We start from the raw sequence: 24921 nt of genomic DNA on the forward strand, positions 1-24921 counted from the left end.
CCTCGGTCCGGGAGGATGATGGCAAGGAGGGCAGGAGATCATCCACACTCCCAATAAGCTTCCGCAGGGTCAAGCCCACGTTCTGCAAGAGAGAGGGAGGAGGGGGACTATCACTTCTTGCTTTTTGAGAAAGCTGTATTTCCCTGGGGAAGAGTCCTCCCTGGCTGGTATGTGCCCTCCGTGTCTACGGGGCACTAAATTCCCTCTGACCGCTCTGAGCTAAAGGGAGTCTTTCTGAGAAAGTCGCCTACTGGGCAGACGAGGGAGCTCGACGCCACCGCCCTTCCGCCCAGGGCCAGAATGAGCAGCCTCCGCCTGCCCCGTCCACGGCTCTCACCTTCACCACCACCACATAGCCCTCGGGAGGCAGCTGACAGAGCTCGTTCTTGAGATCCAGCACAGCCCGCACGAGCTCCATGACATTGAGGTACACCAGGTCGTCGGTCCGGTCCAGGTTGGCTGTGGGCTGGATGGACTGGGGGCGGGGGGAAGTAAGTGGCCAGAGGGGAGGGTCATGAGTCTGGAGGACACTGCTCTTCTTTCTTGTGCAGACGCTATTGATGCCAACGTGGCCGCCAGCCCAGTTTGAAAAGATTCTTCTCTGACATAACAGTGCCCTGTCCTGGGGATGCATCCCCTCCCTTCTGCTTTTAGGGGTTCTCAGATTAGAGTCTGCTAGGGAGTCTTAAAGCAAAAAAATACCGCTGGCTGGCCTCACACCGGACCAACGAAACCATCACCCAGGTTTGGGGGCCAGGTGGCTCTCAAAGCTCCTTGGATGATTCTAATGGGCAGCCAAGGCTCACACCCACTGTTCTAGAAAGAGGAACATCAGCTACAGTAAGAACCGTGTGGGTGCGGGAAGCCAAGGGGGCAGCTTGAGAGAGGAAGGGGGTCCACACGTCCTGCTCTTAGGGCTGGGCCAGTGAGCCTTCCCGCACATCAGGGAGCGAGCACGGGAGGCAAGGAGACTGGGTTTCCCCTTGCTTTTTCATGAGTTAGCTGTGTGGCCTTAGACAAGACACTTCTTCGCTCTGGGCCTCAGCTATGTGAGGATACAGGACTGGATTATTTCTGAAGTCTTCATAGCCTTGCGTCTCGTGGAACCCTGATTCAAACTCATCACCAGCTTCGGCAAAGCCAACACGTACCTGAGCACCCAGCCGCGGTGGCTTCTGTGGGGGGCCCGTGAACTCCGCTGCAAGGAGGAGGGAGAGTGAGTGGGGGGGGGGGGCGGGGAGGGTCTCGGTACCCTGGCCCTTCCCTTCATACCTGCTGCCAACCAAGCCAACCTCCTCTCTTCTGCTACCGGGAGCCCCAGGGAAACTAAGCCCAAAGGTGTTTCCAGGAGGGTGCCTGGGTAAATGGGCTCTGGTCCCCCTGGTCCTCCCATAGTCAAACACCACTGTCCATTTTATAGAAAGCAAAAGCCAGAGTTGCAGCGGAGGTGGAGTCCTCGCACAGACGTCCCAGCGCCTGCTAGACACACACTGGCCCCTGAGGAACAGCACACATGCTGGCCTTGATGGTCACGGGGAAGAAACTTCACTCTGTGAAGTAACAGGTGGCTGTGGAGCCCCTGATCTGGTGCCAGAGCAGCTCCTGGGGTAGACTTGTGAGGATTCCCTAATGGTCTGCTTTGAGTGTTTGGGGTTCAAGGAAGTGAAACAGTAGAAGACCCACACTATTCGAAGTTACTTGACCTTCCTATGCCTCGGTTTCCTGTCCTTTGTAAAATGGGCGTAAGGACCTTTTTTTTTTTTTAATGTTTATTTATTTATGTTTCTTGAGAGTGAGAGAGAGCGTGAGCAGGGGAGGGGCAGAGAGAGAGGGAGAGAATCCCAAGCAGGCCCTGTGCTGCCTGAGCAGAGCCGGATGCGGGGCTGGATCTCACAAACTGTGAGATCAAGATCTGAGATGAAACGGAGAGTTGGACGCTTGGGGCGCCTGGGTGGCTCAGCTGGTTAAGCATCTGATTTTTGGTTTCAACTCTGGTCAGGGTCTCAGTTTATGAGTTTGATCCCTGTGTCGGGCTCTGTGCTGACAGTGCAGAGTCTGCTTGGGATTCTCTCTCCCTGTCTCTGTCCCTCCCCTGCTTTCTCTCTCTCTCTCTCTCACTCAAGATAAATAAAGAAATATTAAAAAGTCAGCCACTTAACCGACTGAGCCAGCCTGGCGCCCTGCGTAACGATGAATCACGCCTATCTGATAGAGTTGCTGTGGGGTCAGAGCTAACATTTGCAAGCAACTTGGGCCTGCGCTTGGCTAGTGGTGAGTTTCCTGTGACTGTTGTCATTGTCACTGGTTGCTCATCACCATCACCATGATCATCAGCCTCACCCTCCCTAGGATGACAAAGATGAGCCTGGCTCACTGCTGACTCTTCCTGACCCCCCTTCAGCAGCAGCTTCTGGAAAGGCCCTGTGGGCTTAGCTGCCCCTGTCCCCTCTCTTCCATCCCTGGGGCCCTCTCTCTCTTTCATCCTAGGGGCCTAGGGAAGAGAGGCATCCGCTGGGAGAGGCGGGCAGAGCAACTTTACTATCCCTGCAGGCAGCCTCCAACACAGTGAGGGGGAGATAGGAAGAACCACTAACATCTCCAAATAAATGCAGAAGGAGATACACTGAAATGAGGGCTGAGGACCCCGGCCACAGAGGGAGACAAGAAGAGGCCTGGGCAGGGAGACAGTGGGGGCGGTAGATGGAGCTGAGACTAAATACCAAATCCCAGACAGGCCCTCTCTGCGCACTCTGAACTGAAACAGGCAGAGTTTCTTAAAATGGCAAGCAGATTCTGCTGCTGTCTGCAGTGGGCAGCGAGCGTGGATGGGGGCTCCACGCAAGATGTCAAGCAGAAGTTCCTGCCAAAAGGAAGGGCGCAGACACTTACTATAGCCGGCCTCCTTCTCTGGGGTCTGGAAGGGAGGAGAGAGAACGTGTCACCAATGAGGTTCGTGGGACACCTCCCCCCCCCCACCTTGACCTGTTCCCCACGCCCTCAACTGTGTTCTTGGAGGTCATAGCTGCAGGGGGACACCGGCGAGCTCTTGTCCCAGGGGCCGGGAGGGCCCTATGGCAGAGGAAGGATGCACTGTGGGTGTCGATCAAGAGGGAGCTCAGGAATGGAGGTTCGTGGAGATCCAAGTAATGGGAGAAGTCAGGCTCCCCGAGGTGAGAGGCAAAAAGGGAACGGATGGGCAGGCAGGGGGCCTGGGGCTGGGGGTCCCGCTGTCTCCCATGCCTTCCCAGGCCTTTGCTTTAAGGCAGAACCCTCTCTCGGTGACTTACCAGCGGGGACTTATCGTTCATGTACACCATGGGGTCCTGCAGAGGAGGAAACCAAAGCAAACGACTTCTTAGGATTCTAGAACTGAAAACCCCAAGGATGCATGGAGGGCATTCACTCTCATCATCCGGGGAGGCAAGAGGACACAGATGGACATGGTGGTGTGAACACGGCTCCCATTCAAGTGCCTTTATCAAATTGTGCTCAGCAGTGCTGCCGGTGGGGGCGGGAGGGGGGTGGGGGGAGGGGGGAAGTTGGGGGGCCGAGGGGGCTGGAGGGCGGGGGGGGGGGAGGGGGCGGGGAGAAAGTGGGGGGCCGAGGGGGCGGGGAGGGGGGGCCGAGGGGGCGGGGGGTCTCTCCCCCCCACGACTCAGTGGCTTCTCACCAAGGATTTCTCCTCCTGCCTCAGCCACTGGTAATCTTCCACCATCTCCTTCTGCTGTTTGTCCAGGATCTGCCGCATCTTGAGCCTCTCGGCCTCCCATAGCTGCTGGGCCTCTTCTCGACTGCTGGGTCGGATGAAGTCCTCCTCCTGAGAGGTCAGTGGGGAGAGAGGAGAGGACCTGGTGAGCCCGTGCCCAGGCCCAGGAAGGGCAATCCTCAGAAGAGCCTGTGGGAGCCACGAGCCTTGGCCTCGCCAGCTGCTTTCTCATTGGACAGTTCTTAAATCCGCAGCCGTATACGTACACAGTTATTGGATCCGTCAGCCCCGAGCACGTGCCCCTGCTGCAGTGTAACTTGGAGCCCGAGAGCACAGCACTGAACATGCATTGTATTTAAACAATGGCTCGATCTGCTAATACAATTTTATTTTCAAATTACCGCCTTAATGTTATTTTCTCAGTTGGCACTTGTCGTGGCTGCTGTCACTTAATAAATTAAAAAATGCAAAGCCAGTCTTCTGGAAAGCCTTGGGTGCTTATCGTCACCCGAACACCGTGGCAGTGGGTCTGGAAGCCCTGAGGAGCTGTGGTGTGGCTGCAAAGCTACACCATACAGGGTACCATACAGGGTACAGGCTGAGGGAAGGGGCAACGGCCGCGCCCGTGTGACCGCGTCTTTTTATGAAAACATACTCTTTACTATTTTTTAAACATTTATGTATTTACTTACTCATCTACTTATTTATTTATTTTGAGAGAGAAGGAGAGACAGAGTGGGGGAGGGGCAGAGAGAGAGAATCCCAAGCAGGCTCCATGCTATCAGTGCAGAGCCCTACTCGGAGCTTGATCTCATGAACCGTGAGATTATGACCCGAGGCCAAAATCAAGAGTTGGACACTCAACTGACTGAGCCACCCAGGCGCCCCCAAAATGTACTCTTTTTTTAAGCTAGTAGCTTGGGTTATTTAGCCAAAGGCTAAAAGAAATGTATGAACTAAAAAAAAGTGGAGAACAAAATTTAAAGAAATATGGATCTATAGATATGCAATAAATGCTTCCTTTCCATGGCTTCATCAATCTAATCTCCGTCTTAACTTGTTTAAAGGGCTTCGGAGCAATAGTTTTACCTGCTATTTCTTAAACAGAAGGTATTACAAGGGCACCTGGGGAGCTCAGCTGGTTAAGCTACTGACTCTGGGTTTTGGTTTGGGTCATGATCTCAAGGGTTGTGAGTTCTCTCTCTCTCTCTCTCTCTCACTTGAGATTCTCTCTCCCCCTCTCTCTGCCCCTCCTCTGCTCATGCTGTCTCGGTCTGTCTCAAAACAAATAAGTAAACTTAAAAAAAAAAACCCATTTTAAACAGGAGGTGTTACATGTTTTCTTAGTACTTCTTTTCCCTTAATCTTCCCCAGGGTTCATTTACATCTTTTGCTTTTTTCTGCTGTACATGATTACCTTGGCCTCTTGGACTCATGAGTGCTATATGTCATTTTTTCGATTGCATAAAGCCCAGGGTGTGCTTTGTCAGGGGCAGGACCTTTCTATGGCATTCAGACCAGCAGCCTCCTCAGATCCTTGCTTTTAAAGTGGCCATTTTACATACAAGTCACTTGCATAAATTGCTAAAAATTATTCTCTATCTACTTTAGCAAGCCATAATCTCTGCCAAGCCTCTAAAAAAGATTTTTCCAACCAAACCCTCTAAAATGCACTTGAATATAACAACACAGTTTCAAATTAGTTATATTTCCTAGTGCTCACTGAGTTTCAATCACGGCTCTCAATTTCTAACAATACTTCTCCCCCACCCCCACCCCCACTCCGCTGCAAGTTACACTTCTTGCTGAAATATTCTTTGTTTGTTAATCCATTCAACAACTACTTATTAAGCAACTACTATGTGGCAGGCATAGGGCTGGGTGCTGGGAGGGCAGTGGTAGTAGAATATGCAATGTCCCTGTTCTCATAGGGAGAACTGAGGAATAGTTAGCCAGGACTTTCTCAACCTCAGTACCATTAACATTTGGGACCAGATAATTTTTTTTTCTTGTAGGGGGGCATAGAGAGGCAGACAGAGAGACAGAGGTGAGAGAGAGAGAGAGAGACAGAGAGAGAGAGAGAGAGAGAGAGAGAGAGAGAGAGGCGGTGGGGGGGGAGAGGGGCAGAGAGAGAGAGAGAGATCTCTCTTAAGAAGGCTTCACAATCAGCCGGAGCCTGATGTGAAGCTCGATCCCATGACCTTTGGGATCATGACCTGAGCCAAAATCAAGAGTCGGATGCTCAACTGACTGAGCCATCTAGGCGCCCCAAGATAATTATTTATTGAGGAAGATTTCCTGTAAATTGTAGGTTGCTCACCAGCAATTCCACCCACTAGATACCTTTGGCATCTCCCCAGTTGTAACAAAAATGCCTCCAGACATCTCCAAATGTCCCCTCTGAGGTAAGATCACCTCAGCTGGAGGCTATTGAGTTAGACTTTATTTTAAGACAAGTTTCAGGACATAAGAGTATTTTATAATCATAGAATTGATAAAACAAGTAAGATTTATTTCAGAGGCTGATGCTCCAGAATGAGGGTATTTGAAGGTTATAAATACCCATGGTTAAATGTCAACACCTGCGAACACAATGGTATGGCTGCCCCAGGCTATTGGCAAATAGTAACACAGGAGCTAAGTGTAAAATATTGTGACTGTCAAGCTAGGAATCTCAAGGTAAGACGAGGCTAGACTGAGAGAGACTAAATGCTGGTAGAAGAAGTTAGTAGTCAGGAAAGCACTGTGTAGTTTTGTAAGCATTAAAAGAAAATTCCCAATACTCAAATACCTAGGGTGCCCCAAGTCTGATCACCATCTCATCAGGTATTTTAACATGTATTGGAAATTTTTTTCCTATGACTTAAAATTGCATAATAAAACTCAAGGTGAACATTAGATTTTTAACAATCACGTTAGGGCTTACTTGCCTACACGGTACCTCAGATATTCCTATCAGGTAATGGATACTTACATTGCTGGTCACTTTTAAAAGGAATTGGGTTCTGGTGGTACCTTAAAGTGTCTCTCGCAAAGCTGTGAGTCCTTCCATATTTTGGCTACCTGCCTCCCATCTTGCCAGTCTTATTTCCATATCCAAATGCATCCTTCTATGTTCTAGCCAAACAGCTCCCGCACTTGCCCTGTGGCTTCACATCACTCAGTCTTGGCTCCTACTGATTGATGACTCTTTCATCCCCCATATCCCAGTTTCTTCCTGTCCAAATCTTCCCCATCCTTCAAGGCCCACCTGAAAAAAAAGAAGCTGGAAGCTGTTCTTCTCTTTGATCTATCTCCCACTGCACCTTTGCGTTACCTCTGTGCGCCACTCCCAGCTTTATGGCTTGCATCACAGGTAAGTGTGCATGCACCCGCCCTATTCCTTCTGGCCGCCTGGAAGCTCACTGAGGGCTGAAGTCTCTCGTTCTCCCTTCAGCACCTAGGACAGTGCCTGGCTAACCGGTCCTGCACAAAGTAGTAGTTTATTGAATTTTATTATTAATTTAAACCTCAATTGTGGTTTAATCCTTCAAGAGAAGGATTGCTGCCATCCTGACCCTGGTGTGGAATTCTAGATTCCCAGATGAGTAAGGCAATAGAGTCAGCCAGGACAAAAAATAGTTTTTGTGGGAAAACCGTCTCTGATTTTTGTTAAATGCTTTCAAATGCTTGATGGGAAGCCTGTTATACCTTTCCAGCATTTTACCTGAAAGAGGTTTTCTCAGTCTTTTAGATGTATACCATAAAATGGATTTTGTATTTTTTAGTTTTTTTGTTGTTGTTTACTGAAAGAAATGTTCATTATATTCTTTTAGGCAGACATTCCTTATGGCAAATACTTCCAAATCCCTGACACAAAGGCCTTTTTTTTTTCCTGCTGCACGGTCTGTCTTTATGGAACTGAACAAAGTTCTTATGGTGAAGCAGGGATTAGATAAAGGCAGTGCCACCCTGGAAACGTGCAAAGTAGTTTTTTCTAAAAGGACACACTTTAAAGCAAAATTCGCTAAAACTCAACTACAAATAGAGTCAAGGACAGGAAGGTGGAGGAACTGAACATTCTAAATTATAGTGCATGCTTAAAACTTCAGTTTTATTATTGTTAAGTATATGTTAAGATATAAATTGGTTAAATTAACATAAAAGGGGAAAGTGAGCGAGGTCAGGGGAAATTTTAGTCCACAATAGATCTTGCTGCCTAGAATTCTAAGTTATCTTATGCATTTAAAAATTTCCCTAATTTGAGAATAATAGTACAGAACATGTCAACATACTTTCCTCTATTTTTCAAATCTATTGGAATAAACATGTAGTTTTCCCAAAAAACTTTCAGAGTCAAGTATACTGAGCCTGAAGTATCACTCTTGCATACAGAGATAGAACTAAAATAATGCATTTGGTTTGTTTTGTCACATATCAAGACCCAGTGTAGTAAAGTATATCAAATATTCATGCCAGCTGACCATGGCTCCATTGAAGGAGAAGATGGGTGCTGAGAAGGGGCAAGTGGGTGTCACTTTTATATGCAAAGCTGCCTTTTTTTTTTTTTTTTTTTTTGCGAGACTTGGCAATCAGAAGCCAGTCCACAAGACCTCACTGGCAGTTATAACAAAGACATGACTGGGAAGGGTGGCTTAGCCCCACACTAACCCTCAAGCTCCTTCCCACACAACAGCAACTTTTACAGAAGCAGCAGAAGTAGAGCCACAAGGAAGCCTTTCCATTGACTGAGGAGAGATTTAGCAACCTAAGCAATCATGTAGGAAGGGCAGAACTGGGTAGAGCCTCCTGGATCTCTGGCACCATCAGGTTTGGTTGCCATCTGCCCACAAACCTCCACACCACCCCAGGGCTCAGGAAAGGGGAGATTTGACACGATTGCCACAGCACCAGAGTATGGACAGGGGCAGGTCCAGGCCAGCTGGGTGTCCTTGAGAGCAGAGCCGGGTTTGGCCCCCAGCTTCCAGTGTGTTTGCAAAAGAGAGGGCATCACAGAGCCCCTTGGTGGGCTGGCTGGTGCATTAAAGCATGGAGGGCACCTCCTGACCCTGAGGATGTAGGGTTTCTGGTGGCCCAGACGCCTCCCTCTAGCAGCCTCCTCAGTTCGGGTTAGGACCCAGCATGCAGAGCCCTCTTACCCGCATGCTGTGGCGCTTGAAGACATTGTGCCGATGGAGAGGTGGGGTGTGCAGCGAGTTTACAGGAGATGGATACTCCATAGGGCTGGTGAGCGTAGGTGAGCTGGCACACAGACCCTCAGGGACCTATTCAGGAGAAGCAAAGAAGCACCAGGCACAAGGACAAGGCAAGAAGGTGGACGATTAGCTGCTACAAACATGAGCACAGAGAAACATTAATGGACACCATTGGAGAAATAGGACTTGCTCTTCAGGAGCTAATAAAGAATGTGGTGTAGGCACTTCGTTGGTCTTGTGATAGGGCAACACACGTGGCTCTTGTCTAGCGTCTGCACCATCGCTGTGGCCTCTTTTTCATCTAGCATCCAACCACCATGATGCTCTGCATACCATGGGGTCCACCTATGTTACTGACCTACTGAGTCCATGTCTCTGCCTTTAGGACTCTTCAGAAAAGAGCTCTGTTTCATAGTCATGTTGCAAACTGAGAGATATGATTAGCCCACAGAAATGTGTGTGTGTGTGTGTGTGTGTGTGTGTGTGTGTGTGTGTGTTTAATCATTATTTTAAACATCACACAAAAAGGTATGATGCTTTTTAGGAATATTGCTTCTGTCTTCTGCATCAAGATTTTTTTTCTTTACAGGACAAAAATGTATCTGCTAGTTCTTGGTTAGCCTTGTTTTGGTACTGGACCATTTCCTTGAGAAATATAGGACCATGGGGCAGCACATTTCTGTAAGGAGTACCAGGTAAATAGATATTGTTTCCATTGGTTGAGATGCTCCATTGTTGAGCAGTGACTCTGAGCTGAGGGATGTAAGAGAAGAAAAGAGATGGGCCTTGGCTCCCTATGACTGAGATGCAGGACTGAGACACAAGACAGACATTCTCAGACAGGGACCAACAGCTTGGGAAGATCCCATGTTTGGTGATGATGGAGGTGTGAGGAAAGCTCAGATGGAGACTGATTCTGCCCACCTGGGTTCTGCTCAGGGCCTCTGAGGGGAGCCCCAGGGAACAACTCCATTCCCTGGGGAATACCAACTGTCCCCAACTGCCTGAAATTCCTTCTCAGAAAGCTTTCTTCAGGGTAGGGGGCCAAAGAGGCCTTCAGCATAGAGAGGTAGCTGTAGGCAGGCACACAGAGCAACAAACACTATGGACAGAGGTAAGTCTTAGCTGAGGACAGCCTGGTAGAATTGCATTTTGATATCTGGCACTCTGAGTTCAAATTCTCTTGTGGGTACCAAAGAAGAGTCAGTGCAGGCCATCTCCTAATAACCCAAGCAGGTAACAGCTACTCCTCAAAGGCACAAGAATGGAATTTCAGGATGGCTTGAGATAAGAAATGGCCCCAAACTTTCCCGGCCCTCTGGTTACATGTTTACCTGGAACTGCAGCCTGGGAGCCAGAAGGTTGGTTTGTGGAGGGGGTCTATACTTGGGCCGGCTGGGCTGGAGAGAAATCACAAAGATGAGTCAGTCCATGGCTCTCTCCCTGAGTGACCATGCTCATCAAAGGGAATACTAGATTGGACACAGGTCAGACTTATTCAGAATGAAGGAGACATGAGGGGCAAAATTATCATTAAAACCATTTGCATTCACTTATTGAGCACACACTATATGCTGAGTGATAAGAAGGTACAAAGAAACCAGTCTTCCTGTCCTCCTGGGGGCCATCACTAATTGAAGGGTTTACCAATCTCTGTTGTGTAGCTTCTTTAGATATGGGAATACCTGTCAAATCAGCTATCAAAAGCCACATACTTTCAGAGGTAACAAGTCAGCGAGGCCTCAGGCACTTGCAGCGGCTTCATGGAAGAAATGAATACTGAGCTGGGCCCTGACTGAGGGAAGGGGCAGGGCATGCCAGGCAAGGGGAACAGTGAGAAAAGGTCCTGGACCAGATAGGACTTTGTTATGGACTGAATGTTTGTGTCCCCCACCCCCAGATTCATATATTGAAGCCCCAACTCTTAGTGTGATGGCATTTGGAGGTAGGACCTTTGCAACATAATTAGGGTTAGATGAGGTCATAAGAGTTGGGGCTCTTGGTCCCTCTGCTGTGTGAAGGCACAGTGAGAAGGTGGCCATCTGTAAGTCAAGAAGAGAGTGCTCACCACACAATGAATCTGCCATCACCTTGATCTTGGACTTCCCAGCCTCCATACTCAGTCTACTGTATTTTGTTATGGAAACTCGAGCTGACTAATATAGGCATGGTCCCTCAAAACCCACCCACCTAATGGCACGGCAAGCAGGGCACTGGATTCTGAGCCTAGAGATACCATGTAGGGCATGTACATGGAAACTGAACATAAGGAATCAAGGGACACTCCCCATTCATGTGCCCTCAGGGACATCTAATTTGTCCCTGAAAAACACCAGAAAGAAAAGTGCTCCAGCCCTGCAAGGGCAGAGTTTACAGGGTGGTTCCCTGTCCTAGCTTCTCTCTGAGAGGTCTGCTGTCTTGGGTCTCAGATCAAACCAGCCAGGGGACCCATGTGATGGGTGCTGAGTTCAATGCTGATGGACAGTTGAGTTGAGGGCCAAGAGGACTATTGGAGTACATCCTGCTTATGCTGGAGGAAAAGGGAGGATGGTACATAGGTCAAGATGGGCTAGATAGGGACCCAGTTCTGCTTGATTTACAGGATCCATGAGACCAGGGCTTTGTTTACCTTGGGTGGGGGTTCCTGGTAGGCTGTGGGCTCCAAGATTTTGGGAGGTCGGTAACGAGCATTCCTTTCCTGCTCTATAGCGATGTCCTTCTCCATCTGATAAATGTCACTGCCAAGGAATCAGGTTAGATAAAGAAAGAGGAATAAAGTTAAAGATGCTCCTGGGACCTCTTCTCTGCCTTCCTTAGAAGCCCGGAGAGGCCCAAAGAAGGACCACTGGATCCCATTTCTGTTTCCTCTGCAGAGTGGCCAGGGAAGACCCCTCTGAGAAGGCTGGAAGATGGATCCTGAGGCTGCTCCCCCAACAGTGAAGTTGGGAAAATCACGTGAATGGATCTATGGTGGGGAAAAAGTCCTTGGAGAGCCAGTCCAACAGGGTAGTGCAAGCATGTCTCCCACCCACCTCCCCCTGCATCTTGCCTTCCTGTGCTTATTATTGGCACCAACCCGCTATGTAGATTTCTGATATCCCAGCCAACTTCATAACCAAGGCCTGTGTTCTATATCTCCTATATCTCCTATTTTTCATTAAATCACCCATCAACACATTCCTGGTATATATTAATGAGAAATGGCTATGGATTCATTCCTGGGTTAGCTATGCGCATGCTTCTTGCCTTTCTTACCCAATCTGGTGGTTCCCAACTTGAGAGTCACAGACCCTAGAGGACTCTGGAGTGATTACAGGGAGTCCATGAATCCACATGTTCATATGTATACCAAGTATTATGTGCTACTGAATATACACTATTTGGTTTTGTATTTTCAACGTTTTTTTTTTTTTTTTTTTTTTTTTATTTTATTTTTTATTTTATTTTTTTTTTTTTTATTTTTTGGGACAGAGAGAGACAGAGCATGAACAGGGGAGGGGCAGAGAGAGAGGGAGACACAGAATCGGAAACAGGCTCCAGGCTCCGAGCCATCAGCCCAGAGCCTGACGCGGGGCTCGAACTCACGGACCGCGAGATCGTGACCTGGCTGAAGTCGGACGCTTAACCGACTGCGCCATCCAGGCGCCCCTGGTTTTGTATTTTCAAGTGTACAAGCATTATGTTATATATTATATTAAAAATTCATTATATAGCTTAATACATTTTGCCAATCAATAAATTCTGAAAATATAACTATTGTTACAGGAAGGAATTTTCAAAGTTTGACATTAAATGGGCTCTTCTTTCCGCCCCCCCTCCCCCAATTAGGAAACACTCATCAAATCCTTTCTTAACTCTAATGGAGGACTGCCAGGCTATAGCTTGAGCAGGGGCGGTTGGGGGGGGGGATATCCTGGGGTCCTTGGGGTCTTCAGATATCCTTCCAATTATACCAGAAAGCCTGCTTCTAACTCCATCCATGGAAGAGGCTGGCCTTGTTCCTCTAATAGGGCATGCCTCTCAGCCCATGGAGAAGCACCTGTCGTAGCTTCCCGTGGTTCTCAAGCCCCCAGGGTGAATTAAGACACCCCCCCCCCCACCCTCATCACCCCAGAGCTTTGGCCCTTTCAAATTACATCTTTCAAATACTTTTCCTGGAACACTTTGGCTTCTCTAATTTGACCAAAGAGATGAATCTAAAATTAATCAGGAGTGTCAACGAAGGGAAAGACAGGTACAGAGAGGTCTTTTAAGCTGAAGGCCTTGCAGACTGTGTTGGAATGCCCTGCAGACAAATTCAGTGTCATTCCCACTGCCTTAGCTTGGGCAGTTCCAGCATGCCCCTTGGGGTAACTCCCTAAAAAGTAGTTGCCAGGAACTATTTTCTTTCTCTAAAAAATGCCAATGTGTTGACTGCAGTATTTCAAGCCATGGTGTTTTTAATGTTAATGAAACACAGATTCCCTAATGCAGGGGCCAGGAAGCTATTGCCCACAGGCCAAATCCAGCCCCCTCACCTATTTTTGAACGCCCCAAACTAAGAATGGCTTTTACATTTTTAAACGATTGAAAAAAACAAAAAGAAGAAATTTCATGACATGTGAAAATTATATAAAAATTCAAATTTCAGTTCCCCCAAATAGTCTTACTGAAATCCAGATACACTCATTTATTTATGTATTGTCTATGGCTGCTTTTGAGCTATAATGGCAGAGTTGAGTAGTTGTAACAGAGACCATATGGCTTGCAAAGCCCACAATATTTACTATCTGGCTGTTTACAGAAAAAGTTTGCTGACCCCTGCCCTAAAGAATGCCAAAAAAAAGTCAGACCACCCAGGGAGGAGTTGTCGGCAGGGAGGCCACCAAGAAAACAGGGAGACCCTCTAAAATGTATTCTGACAGCACCCTTCACCAGGGACCTCCCAGTACCCAGAGAATAATGGCTCTTGGGTGAGAGATCAGACCTCCAGGCTGCCAGTGCTCCATTTAGAAGGGAGAGGCGACCCATGGGTCACTGTCTTAACAGTCAAAAATCAATCACTGCCTTCTCTACTATCTGGGAGGAACAATCAAATGCAGAGGAGAGGCACAGGGTGCTGCTGGGGGTGCGGGTCGCATGCCTGAGCTAGGCCTCCTGTAGGGCACACCCCATGTCTTTGTAAAGAGCACAGGTATGTCAGTGAAAGTCTGGTTCAGACTTTGGGTTCTAACCTAAAAAATATTTTTGGAGCACTTACTAGGAGCTTGAGGTTGAGACATATCGAGATGGTGAGGCTTACCCAGGCTCACTGTGTCTGATGGTGAACTCAGTTTCCCTCCCCTGGCCTCTGGCAAGCTGCTGAGTCTCTGTAACATGTACTGCACCATGCTTCTGCTGGGAGCACCAGTCATTTCCACTTGGATGCGTGACTCCGTGTTGGTCAGAGGGGAGGTCCTGGTGGCAAGTCCCAGCCCCACCCGCCACTGCCACTGAACCTGAATTCTCTCATCCATAAGGTGGCCAACTGCATGTTGTTTAAGGAAATACATTGTAAGAAGGGCTCTAGAGGAGACTGGCTCTCTGGGGGCCCTGTGCCTGCAGCCCCCCACCCCTGCTCCATGGTCACCTGAGGTTGCACACGAGCTCAGTGAAGCGGGGCCGCTCACTGGGGTCGTAGTCCCAGCAGCGAGTCATGAGGGTGTAGAGAACAGGTGGGCAGAGGTCGGGCTTGGGTAGCCGGTCCCCCTTCTCGAGCACCCCGATGACGTCCTTGTTCTCCAGCCAGAAGAAGGGCTGCTTGCCAAAGCTCAGGATCTCCCACATGCATACAGCTGAGGGCAGGAGGAGAGGGCTCAGGACCTGCTCTGGGGAGGACTCATGCGTGGAGAGGCCAGTGCACCCTCCTCAGGGAAAACTGTGGCAATCAGACCTCCCGTGTTCCCTAGCTTCCCCCTCTAGCATCCCTGGGGGCTCACCGTGGTGGTCCATGGAGGGACCAATCACCTGCATCTGCAAGTGAACTAGGGCTCGCCTCCCTACACCCCGTTCTCATGAAGCTATTAGGTTTTGTGGGGCCAGGAGGAGGGGGTAGTCAAAGGCATGTCATTGGGACTCCACCAGTCCTTCTCATAGGAGGGAGTGAAGCCTCTATGTGAAAGCTGGTGTTTGAAGCCTAGCACCAACACTTGCTGCCTACACGATCATGGGCAACCCCTGGCCTGCTGAGCCTCAGTTTCCTTATCTGGAAAATGGGAATAATAATAATGAGATTTATTGGGCTGGCTGTGGAGAACTGAGAGGGAAAATCTATGTGGCTGTGTGCTCTGTAAGGGTCTGTCCATCTATCACCTGGTCTTGTTCTTACCTCTCCCTTTTCCTCCTTCTCAGAACAAACCTCAGAGTTTGGCTTTGAGGATGCCCTCCAGAGCGTCCCCACATCAGTCCCCGGGGCTGGTTGGTGGAGTGCATGCTCCCCTCGAGCCTTTTTCGGGAAGATGAACCAATACTGCCCAGGCAGGCCCTTAGCCCATGTTGCCTCCAACCCACCACTAGTGGTGGGACTTCTGAGACTTCTCAGGGGCCACAGCAACAGAGAACCCTTGCAACCCAGGGGTGGGGGTCCCGACCCCTGCCCCCAGCACCCCCTCATAGCCTGGTCATGGAGGGGAGAATCAGAACCCTTTCCCACACTCTGCTGAAACTCCACTCACCAAACATCCAGACGTCACTGGCTGTCGTAAAGCGGCGGAAATTGATGGACTCAGGGGACATCCACTTGATCGGGAGACGAGTCACAGAGGCTTTGGGTGGGCAAAGAGGTTTAACAGGGATTATTTAGGGAAGAAAGAGCCAGAATTATCCGGAAATACAGCCTATTCTCCAGAGACCCTTGGCCTGCCTGGGCTTGACCAACTGTAGTCTCTTTCTTTCTTTCTTTCTCTTTTTTTTTCTTTTTTCTTTTTCTTCTCTTCCCTTTCCTTTCCTTTTTTTCCCTTTCCTTTCCTTTTTTTCCCTTTTCTTTCTTTCTTTCTTTCTTTCTTTCTTTCTTGCCTGTCTTTTTCTTTTCTTTTCTTTTCTTTTTTTTCTTTTCTTTTCTTTTTCTTTTCTCTTCTTTTATTTTGGCTGCAGAGACCTCTCCAGGGACAAAGCAGAGGCCAAACTCCCCTCACCTTTGTAATATTCCTCATCCTCAATGTACCGGGAAAGGCCAAAGTCCCCCAGCTTCACACACTCAGGGGAGGCCACTAGGATGTTTCGCACGGCGATGTCCCTGGGAGAGAAGTGTGAAGGTTCAGAATGTTTCAGAGAGACAGAGACAGACAGATGGACAGACAGAGAGATAAAGGGGAAGAGTGCTGGTCACAGTCCCAGCCTCCGGAGCAGAACAGGGCCACTTCTATGGGTCAGCCCTTCCCTGACCCACTGAGTTGACTTGCTGAAGCCCTGCTCGGGCAGGAGGCTAGACTGGCCCTCAGGTCCCGCCACACACAAAGCCCTCCACCATCTCCCTGTTGAGCTTTCTCTCCTATCACCCCTTCTCACGTGGCTCCAGTGTGAGGCTTATTTCAGGTCCCAGGACTTGCTCCACACACTTGCCCTGTTGGCTATATCCTGCCCCCTGCCAGGGAGGAAGTCGCCCTGCTGGTTCTTCAAGCAACTTTCCTGATCACAATTATTCTCCCATTTCTGCAACTCCATAGGACTGTTGGCTTTTGTCATGGCAGAAAGCAACAGCTTGCAAATACCCTTCACGGAGCACGAGGACAGCCAAGACCACCCAAATGCTTTACACATTTACACAACACTCTGTGTTGTGACATGAAGACCCGCAGGCCTCCCTGGCACAGAGGGGGAGACAGGGGCACAGAGAGTGGAAGGAGCTGGCCCAGTAGGTTCCCTGTGCAAAAAGGGGTCAGCCCAGGCAGCCTAACCCCAGAGCTGAGCTCTCACTCCTCCCCAGGGAGAACCCACTGACTCAGTTTACCTCATGTTCCTGGCATCATTTCTAACCCCAAATCGGCTTGTCTGCTTGCTCCTCACAGGCAGGCTCTGTTCCCTACCATTTGTCTTTATTACCGTAAAGCTGATTCCAAAGCATGATGACTTCACCCAAACAAACAAAGGAAACAAATCATTACCCCACCACCTGCACCCCATGACTATTTACATCTCGAATTTTCCCCTCATGCTATGAGGTAAGCTCCACAAGGAAAGGGATTTTTGTCGGTTTTAATTACGACTTCATCCCAGAGCCGAGGACGGTGGCTGCAAGCACAGGGTAGAAGTTCCACATGTGTTGAATGAGTGAATGGAATGAATGAATGAACGTTTATATCCCCACACATTGCTTTGCACAGTAACACCCACAGGGCCACGTATCCCACGTTCATGGTGTGGGATTGAAGAATTCACCTGCTCGCCCCAATGCTTTGAGAGCACCCCCCTTTGTCTCCTCCAGGGGATCATATCCCTCCTGGCTGGGACCTTCTTTTCAGGGAATAGGAACAAAGCTGGGTGGAGAAGGGGCCACTCCACAGCCAGAGGGAGACTAGGACTTGGCAGCTCAGGGGTTCTGGGGACCAGTGCGGGGCCAGCTGCTTGGGCTGGGGAGGGCCCAGACCTCAGGATCTTCCAGACACTGCCCAAGTCCTGTCCCCTGCCCGGGCCATGTGTCACCAAGCAGGTGAGCCTGAGGAAAGCAAGCTCCATGCAAGTGGGGAAGCGATTTCTTAGAACCCACAGGGAAGTGGGCTAGATGCCCTGAGTTACAATCAGATGCCCAGCACTTTAGACTACTCTTAATAGCAACGCTGTGAGACACATATCGCCATTTCACTTTGCAGATGAGGCAATGGGTTCCCAGAAGATGCTCACGTTGTCCCATTGAGCAGGACCAAAGCTGGGCTTTCAATCTCTGTCTCTGTGACTCCAAAGTCCTGCATTACACCAGCCTCCCTGGGTCATACGAAAGAGACCAGCTTCCTCCCCAAGCCCACCTGTGGACACAGTTGATGCTCTCCAGATAGGCCATGGCCTTGCAAATCTGCAGGGAGTACAAGACGAGAGTGAGCACCTTCAGGGAGTTCTTGTTTCGCTCTAGGTAGTGGCCCAGCTGTAGGAAGAGGGAAAGTGCTGTCAAGACCTCGGCAGGTAGCCTCCAAGCTCTTCCCAGGCAAACCTAGGTTGCTAAGATGTTCCAGAAACTTCCTCTACAAACGATCTCTGGGTTGTTTCAGCTGAATGCAGAGGGCAGCAGCTGGGAGCTTAGGGCCCGTGTTCTAAATGCATCCCACCCACAGGCCCTGCTCAACTGTGGCCCAGCTGTCACCACAGGGTTCCACTTCCCCCACCTGCAGCTCACCTCACCATAGGGATACAATTCCATGATAATCCAGGTGGGTTCCTCTTCAATGATACCGATCAGCTTCACAATATGAGGGTGGTCAAGATTCTTCATGATCACTGAAATTGGGGGCGAGAGGGAGGGGCCGGAGGTGTGCTAAGGTCCAATATGAGAAACACACTGTGCTGTCCCAACTGGGAGAAACAGGGAGTGACACCCCTCCTCCCAATGGAGGTCCCTGCACTGTTCATACCCTCCCCATCCCAGCTTCCAGGCCCCTCTCCCATCCTGCAGGTCTGTGTGGTCCCAGGGGTCTTTTCTCATGCACAGGGCTGTGTCACTCTCGAGGGCACACCTACCTGCCTCACTCAAGAACTTCTCCTTGTTGTCCAGAGTGCAGTCTTTCTTGCAGGTTTTTACAGCTACGTTGATTTTCTCCCCTTTCTGCAATGAAATTCTGTTCAGAGTTGCCCCTGCCCCCCTACTTCTGGGCCGGCCCAGTGCTCAGAAGAAAGTGTCCCCTTCCTGGCATTGCCATGGTCATCCCGCAAGCTTGATTGACAGCCGAGGGAAGACAGACAGCATCTGGGCCTCTGGGGCTCTGCAAGGCGCAGTCCTCCCCTTCCTCCTTCTCCCCCCACCCCCACTCCTCTCTCCACTCCTCTCTCCACTCCTGACTTCCTCGCTTCTTGACCAGGGTATGTCAGGACCAGAGAGAACCTTTGAGACCCGAGCCTCTGGCTGTCTAGATTAGGACACTGAGGCTAAGGGCCTGTGCTCTGCTCCATGTCAGTAGTGGTCGCGTGTAGATCGCATGCAAAGCCTCTTTCTCTCTCTTTGTTGTTGGCTTTTACATTTCTGCTTCCTCTTTTCCTTGGCCCCCACTCTCTTCAGGGCTCCGCCCCACTGGCAGCCTCAAGACTAGCCCCTCCCTCAGCTCCTGCTCTTTCTCTTCTCAGAGCTGAGTTTTCTCACGCCTCCCCATGTTCTTGCTTGCCAAGGTTCGCCCAACCCTTCACCAGGTCCTGCCTCCATTTTGCTCCCTGGGATTGCTATCCTTCTGGGAAATGACTCTGCATCTAGCACTCCTTGGGGATTTCAGGAATACTGCAAATGCCAAGTGAATGCAGAGCCACACATCATGGTGGCCGATCCAACCTCACAATACGTGACCTCCCCTTTGTCCTATGGAAAAGTGGGAAGGGAATGTCAGTGAAGAGTCTGGAACTTACATGATTTGTGTAGACACCTTCGTAGACCTCCCCAAAAAAGCCTTCACCAAGAATCTGATTCAGGACTACATCATCCCGTGTGACGCCATACTGTGGGCCTGGGCAGATGGAAAGAACAGATGGTCTCAGGGCACAGAAACCGCTGGTGCCCCTGGGAATCTGAATATTTGCAGGCCCCAAGGCCAGGCTCTGCTCCGTTTCCACCCAGGCATTGCCAGACCCCTCAACAACATCTCAGCTAAGATCCAGTGGTTGGCCTGGGTAAGGAGTTTTAGAAGGCTCCATCATCTCTGACCTGGGGAAAAGCCATCATCACCCTGTTCCCTCTGCAGGCCAGGTCCCATGTCCACACTCTTAGGATCCCCACACACATCACAGGCACGCAAAAGGTCAATAGTGTGGGAATAAAACAATAATCTCAGCTTTCAAATCCAAGGTGTTTCACTCAGGTTTGTCTCTGTCTGAAGCACACATGGGAGAAGATGCAGGAAGGAAAGAAAGTCCCCTGTGGTGTCCCCACAATGTCACTTCATAGGACCCTGGCTGTGGCCATTGTGGTAGGGTCAGAGATCTACCTCCGGGCCTTCGCAGGGTCTCATCGGGAATCTCTGCATAGATGTCTGATTCTGGAATGACAGAAAGAGAACATCCTACGGGTAAGATACCCTCAGCAGGCACTGCCAGGAATCAGGCACGTGGCTCCCACATGCAGGCCAGCAAAACCAAGGCTGACATCCCTGGGAGGGGAGGGGAGCCAGGCAAGAACTGGGGCTTCTGTCCCAGGTTTCAGCATGGCCACAGAACCTAGGGCACCTTGACTTGAATCCCTGCTCTCTGCTGCCAGATTGCATCATTTAAAGCAAGTTAGTTAGTCTCCCTTAATCTCAGTTTTTCTTTCTGTGAAATGAATGTTTCTGGGGAATGCCATAAAGATCAATAAAATAATACTTATTATATATTTAACAAGGTTAGGGACTGGATGTTTGTATCCCCCCCACCCATTCCTATGTTGAAGTCCTGACCGCCAGTGTGAAGGTATTTGGAGGTGGGGCTTATGGGGGTGACTAGGTTGAGATGAGGTCAGGAGTATGGCACCCCCATGGTGAGATTACTTCTCCGATAAGAAGAAGAGAGACTAGAGCTCTCCATTTATCCACCATATGGGGACACGGAGAAGGTGGCCGTCCACATGCCGGGAAGACAGTTCTCACCAGGACCTAGCCCTGCTATCACCTTGATCTTAGACTTCCGGTCTCCAGAACTGTGAGAAACACATGTCTGCTGGGAAGGCCCCCAGGCTGTGGTGTTTAGTATGACAGCCCAAGCCAAGACAAACACGGTGCCACGTACTAACTGTTGAATACATGTTAGCTATTGGGATTCATGACATTTGAAACCATCAATGAGAAGTCATAGGGGAAGTCTGCTTTCCTGGAGGTTGGAGGGAATCTTTGACAATGTCACAAGAGCAGGTGGAAGGGAGGCTCCGGCACAGGAGGACAATGGCAGACGGGCGGCTTACCTATGCTGCAGCTCTCTGAGAGATGGGGCCTCTGCGCCTCCAGGTTTCTGTAGGAGGTGATGAGAGGGCAGGAGCCTGGTGAACTCAGAGCCTGGCAACGAGCCCCCGGGAAGCCCACCCTCTCCCGCCCACCCCTCATAGAGGCCAGCCCCACTGTGCCCCCTGCCTGCCTGCAGGAGCAGGCTGTCCTGATGACACCAGGCTGGGAGCATGGCCCAGGCTGCCGGAGGACAGCAGCAATTCTCCCTAAGATGATGCCGGTAGCATTAGGACACCGGACTACCCCAGCAAGAACTTACAGGGTGAAGTTTACTGGCAAGAAATCGCCACTTGTGGTGTGCTGGGGTTCCAGTGTTCTCCCCTGGGTCCTGGAAACCAGAAACCATGGGTGGGGGCTCCCTATTTGTTCTGCCTTCTCCCAGGAAGACACAGGCTGAGTGCAAGGCTTGTTCGCTGCCTTTCTGTTATACTCACAGTACGGGGATCTGGGGCAGGCTGTTCCGCTTCTCACCATCTGGGGAAAGGGCAGAAAGAGGGGGCGCTGGAGCCAGGGACACAGGGTCCTAGATGGATGGCTGACCTCACTGCTCCTATGAGCCAACACAAGGGAGACCCCTTCCCGCCATTCTGTATCTTCTGAGAGTCAGAGCGGAAGCTAAGTAGGCCTTTGGCCTGAATTAGAACGCTCTTTGTAGAAGAAATTCTCAGCCTTCCTTCTGCCACCACCCACGTGTTCCAGCTCGGACCCCTGCTTCCGATCCCAAAATAGACACATCTTCACAGGAGGGACAAGTCATGTTCCAGCACTAGCTTTGATCTTCCTGGGGCCACAAACATCTCTGCTCCTGATGCCAGCTCCCCAAGCTGCTTTTGGCCAGGGCCTGCAGCTAAGGACCCAGGACGGTCCACAGGGGGTATCCAGGAGGGTTGGGTGAGCACCTCCTCACAGTTCCAAAGCCTGTTTGTTCATGTACTGGTCAATGGCTTAGCTTCTCTCGCTCTGCCACTGGGGGCTTGTGCCACATCTGCCCATTGGGCCAGTTTGCCTTTAAATGGAAACTCACCTTTCTTGGGATGAATGATGAGAGAGCCTTTGTGCTCCCCTTGAAGCCGGCAGTAACCATCCACCAGGTCAGCCATGTTCTCGGCCTCTGCCAGAGAGGAGGTTTTGATGGACAAAGACTGCAGAGAAGAGACCAGCCAAGTATGAGACCTGAGACCCTTGGCTAGAGTCTGCCCCACAGGAATGGAGAAGAAACCGCACACTCAGAAGGAGCAGACAATGCCACCCTTCCTTCCCCTGCCGGGAGTCCCTTAGCACCTCTGCCAGGGATTTCATTCCCCACAGCCACCAGGGGGCGCTCCTGCCACCCCTCCCCACTGGCAACATTAAACTCTGGGAAGGCCAGTTTTGCTAGGACTTATTTTGGTCTCTAAGTGCGTAGCATAATGTCTTGTACCCAGTAGGTGCTCAATAGGTAAGAGCAGAAACTAGGAGAAGAGGGAGTGGGATAGGGGACAGTCAGATGAAAGGAGAGATAGACAATCTGTTTGCAGTTTGAGTTCTCTCTGATTATTCCACCCGCAAAAAGCCCAGGTTCCCAGAGGTACTGTTACTGAGTCATCATTCACTTGTTCAGAGTTAGATCTCTGATTTGTGACTTGATTTCCGGTCACTTCATCCACCCTAAAAACTCCTCCAACTTATTTCTTGACATTTTTAAACAGCTTTGCTTCCTGATACATCTCCCTTATAATTTTATTGTCAGCCTGGTATAACGTCTGAGCAATGGGTGCAGTTTTCTTAGTGAGATCCCAGAAACCAGGCTGGCCTGGGCAAGAAATCCCAACCTGTAGCTGCATCCCCTTGTTTTAGAGCTTCCAGGTGTCCAGAGACGCTCACCTGGGGGGCACCTTCAATGCCCAACTGTAGTACCGCCTGGCCTTCCTCCAGTGGGAGGCACCTGATGGACTTGATCTGCTTGAATTCAGCTAGGCAGGTGGGCTGTAAGAAAGCAGGGGTCCCTTCAGACCATCCCACTCCTGGGATCAAGCCTTGAAGATTGGTCAGTATGGGGGCGGGGAGGAGCTGCAAGGAGGTCCTGCATGGAGGAGAGACTTGCAAGGAGGTCTCTCCATGGTGTGAAGAGAGAATCAAAGACTATTAAGGCGGAAGGGATCATCTGGTCTAAGCTCCTCACTTTGCAGAAGAGAAGAGGAGTCTAGGGAGCCAGGAGTTGCTCATGGTCATATGCCAAATTGGTGATAGAGCCGGGACTGGACCCAGGTCTTCTGCCTCCCAGGGAATGATTGTCCCATCTTGCCATTGCAAGATCAACTTTTTTATCTAAGCCAGAAGAGCAGTGATAGTGCCCTTCCCTCCTCTCCTCCCCACCACACCACCCTGCCGCCCAGGGTGCAGGAGATAGTCATGGGGAAGTAAAGAACTGTCTGCTCCATGTCCCAAACACTCTCTCTACAGCTACTCAAACCAAGGGCCTCTCTGCTCTCAGCAAGGGGCAGGGACGACTGGTAATCAGGACAAGGTAGGAGGCAGCAGAGAGTGGGAGATCGCTCAGCCTAGGGGTGGGTGCAACGTGCCCCAGTCTCTCTCTACCTTTGCATCTTGACTTGTCAGCTGACGGATGCCCTTCGGGCCAATGACCAGGTCCACAGTAATGTTCCATCCTTGCTGGAATAAAAGAGGAGAGAGGACTATTGCTTCAGGTTTGTCTCCCTCATATTTCAGAAAGTTGAAAAACAAAAAGTTCACTAATTTAGACACAGGCTACTCTATCTCCTGTGCCCTCCAGCTCCTTCGATCTCATAACCCTACAGTACAGACTCCCCTCCTCCCTATACCCTGCCTACTCTGCCCACTTCCCAGATTTGTAGCCAAGATTTCAGTTCCCTTCCTCAGGCAAGCAGTTTAACATTAGTTGCATTTTAGGGCATGTCAGCGAGGCCCATCTGCTCGAGGACCTTTGCTTGTGTGTGATACTTCGAGCCAACACGCCTCTTCTTGCCCCCAAGTCGGCCTTGTGGGCCCCTTGGGGGCCCCTTTCCCGAGAGGCCTGGAATTTGGGTCAGGGAGAGAATAAAGAGGATGTGTCATTACAATGAGTTCACAGCGATAGGTCTCCTGGTCGATGTTGGCAAAGCCCGCGAGGGTGTTGAAGAACTTCATGACACACTCCTCCTCCCTGAGCGAGGCGTACTGCTGGAAGGTCTGCTGGATCATCTTCCGGAACTGCTTGGGCTGGGGGTGGAGATGGTCAGTGGTGAGCCGGCCCTGCTCCTCCAAGCTCTGATTCCTTCCCTGATCTCACCAAAAGCCTGTCTGCTACTGTAGGGTGGTCCTCAGGCCTTTGCCACGAGAACAGCAGCCATCTGTTCACTAAACCACACACCTACTATCTCCAGCGAGGCTCACCAGAGCCCTGGGATGGAGGCATGGGAGGTAGCATCCCCAGGCCACAAAGATAATTGGCCTCTGATGTGGAACTGGAGCCAGGTTTCCTAATTCCCAGCCACAGAAAGGGCCCACTGGATATTTTTAGTGGCTCTATGTCCAGATGGCCCAAGACACTAGAGATACCCTGGTTTTCCTGAATATCCCCCACCCAATGCCATTGGGCTCTAGTCATAGAGACCAGCACAAAGGGGTTCTCTCTGGGCCCCTTGCCCAGTGGTTTCTTCACCTTTAAGTTCTCCTGCATCTGCTTTGGGAAAAACAGGTCCAGTCCTACTTCTTTCCTGAAAGAAGAGGAGAAAAAGTGGCATTTGACTCCCCCTCACCCCCAACCCAGGACTTCAGACCAATCAGGAAGAGATATGATGGACTGAGGACCAGGAAGATGGGTCCTGCCTGGCTTTGGTACGGAGATGAACAAGGTAGGGAGCAAGTAGGAGAAGCAGGGCAGTGAGGAAGGAAGGGAGGA

General features: G+C 50.3%; 1 protein-coding gene across 7 annotated transcripts in view; it reads right to left on the bottom strand.

Moving 5' to 3' along the window:
• Positions 1-24921, bottom strand: part of PTK2B (protein tyrosine kinase 2 beta) — a 125755-nt gene that overhangs the window by 3030 nt on the left and 97804 nt on the right. For 4 of the 7 annotated variants that reach the window (XM_081795602.1, XM_078445568.2, XM_060653638.3 and 1 more), the window contains exons 7-31: positions 24682-24736; positions 24099-24239; positions 23598-23672; positions 22884-22985; positions 22045-22162; positions 21455-21494; positions 21280-21348; positions 20981-21027; positions 20034-20084; positions 19459-19556; positions 18586-18670; positions 18245-18345; positions 17880-17995; positions 16053-16153; positions 15594-15683; positions 14510-14714; positions 11531-11639; positions 10236-10301; positions 8845-8970; positions 3671-3817; positions 3288-3323; positions 2890-2914; positions 1152-1198; positions 338-475; positions 2-82 (exon numbers count right to left, since the gene is read on the bottom strand). In XM_081795602.1, coding sequence (XP_081651728.1) covers positions 2-82; positions 338-475; positions 1152-1198; positions 2890-2914; positions 3288-3323; positions 3671-3817; positions 8845-8970; positions 10236-10301; positions 11531-11639; positions 14510-14714; positions 15594-15683; positions 16053-16153; positions 17880-17995; positions 18245-18345; positions 18586-18670; positions 19459-19556; positions 20034-20084; positions 20981-21027; positions 21280-21348; positions 21455-21494; positions 22045-22162; positions 22884-22985; positions 23598-23672; positions 24099-24239; positions 24682-24736 — 2269 coding nt within the window. The remainder of the gene's footprint in view (position 1; positions 83-337; positions 476-1151; positions 1199-2889; positions 2915-3287; positions 3324-3670; positions 3818-8844; positions 8971-10235; positions 10302-11530; positions 11640-14509; positions 14715-15593; positions 15684-16052; positions 16154-17879; positions 17996-18244; positions 18346-18585; positions 18671-19458; positions 19557-20033; positions 20085-20980; positions 21028-21279; positions 21349-21454; positions 21495-22044; positions 22163-22883; positions 22986-23597; positions 23673-24098; positions 24240-24681; positions 24737-24921) is intronic. The other 3 variants (XM_060653639.3, XM_060653640.3, XM_060653641.3) reach the window with 3 other exon arrangements.

Source organism: Panthera onca, chromosome B1 (genome assembly GCF_046562875.1).
Source record: "Panthera onca isolate mPanOnc1 chromosome B1, mPanOnc1 haplotype 2, whole genome shotgun sequence".
Taxonomy (NCBI): Eukaryota; Metazoa; Chordata; class Mammalia; order Carnivora; family Felidae; genus Panthera; species Panthera onca.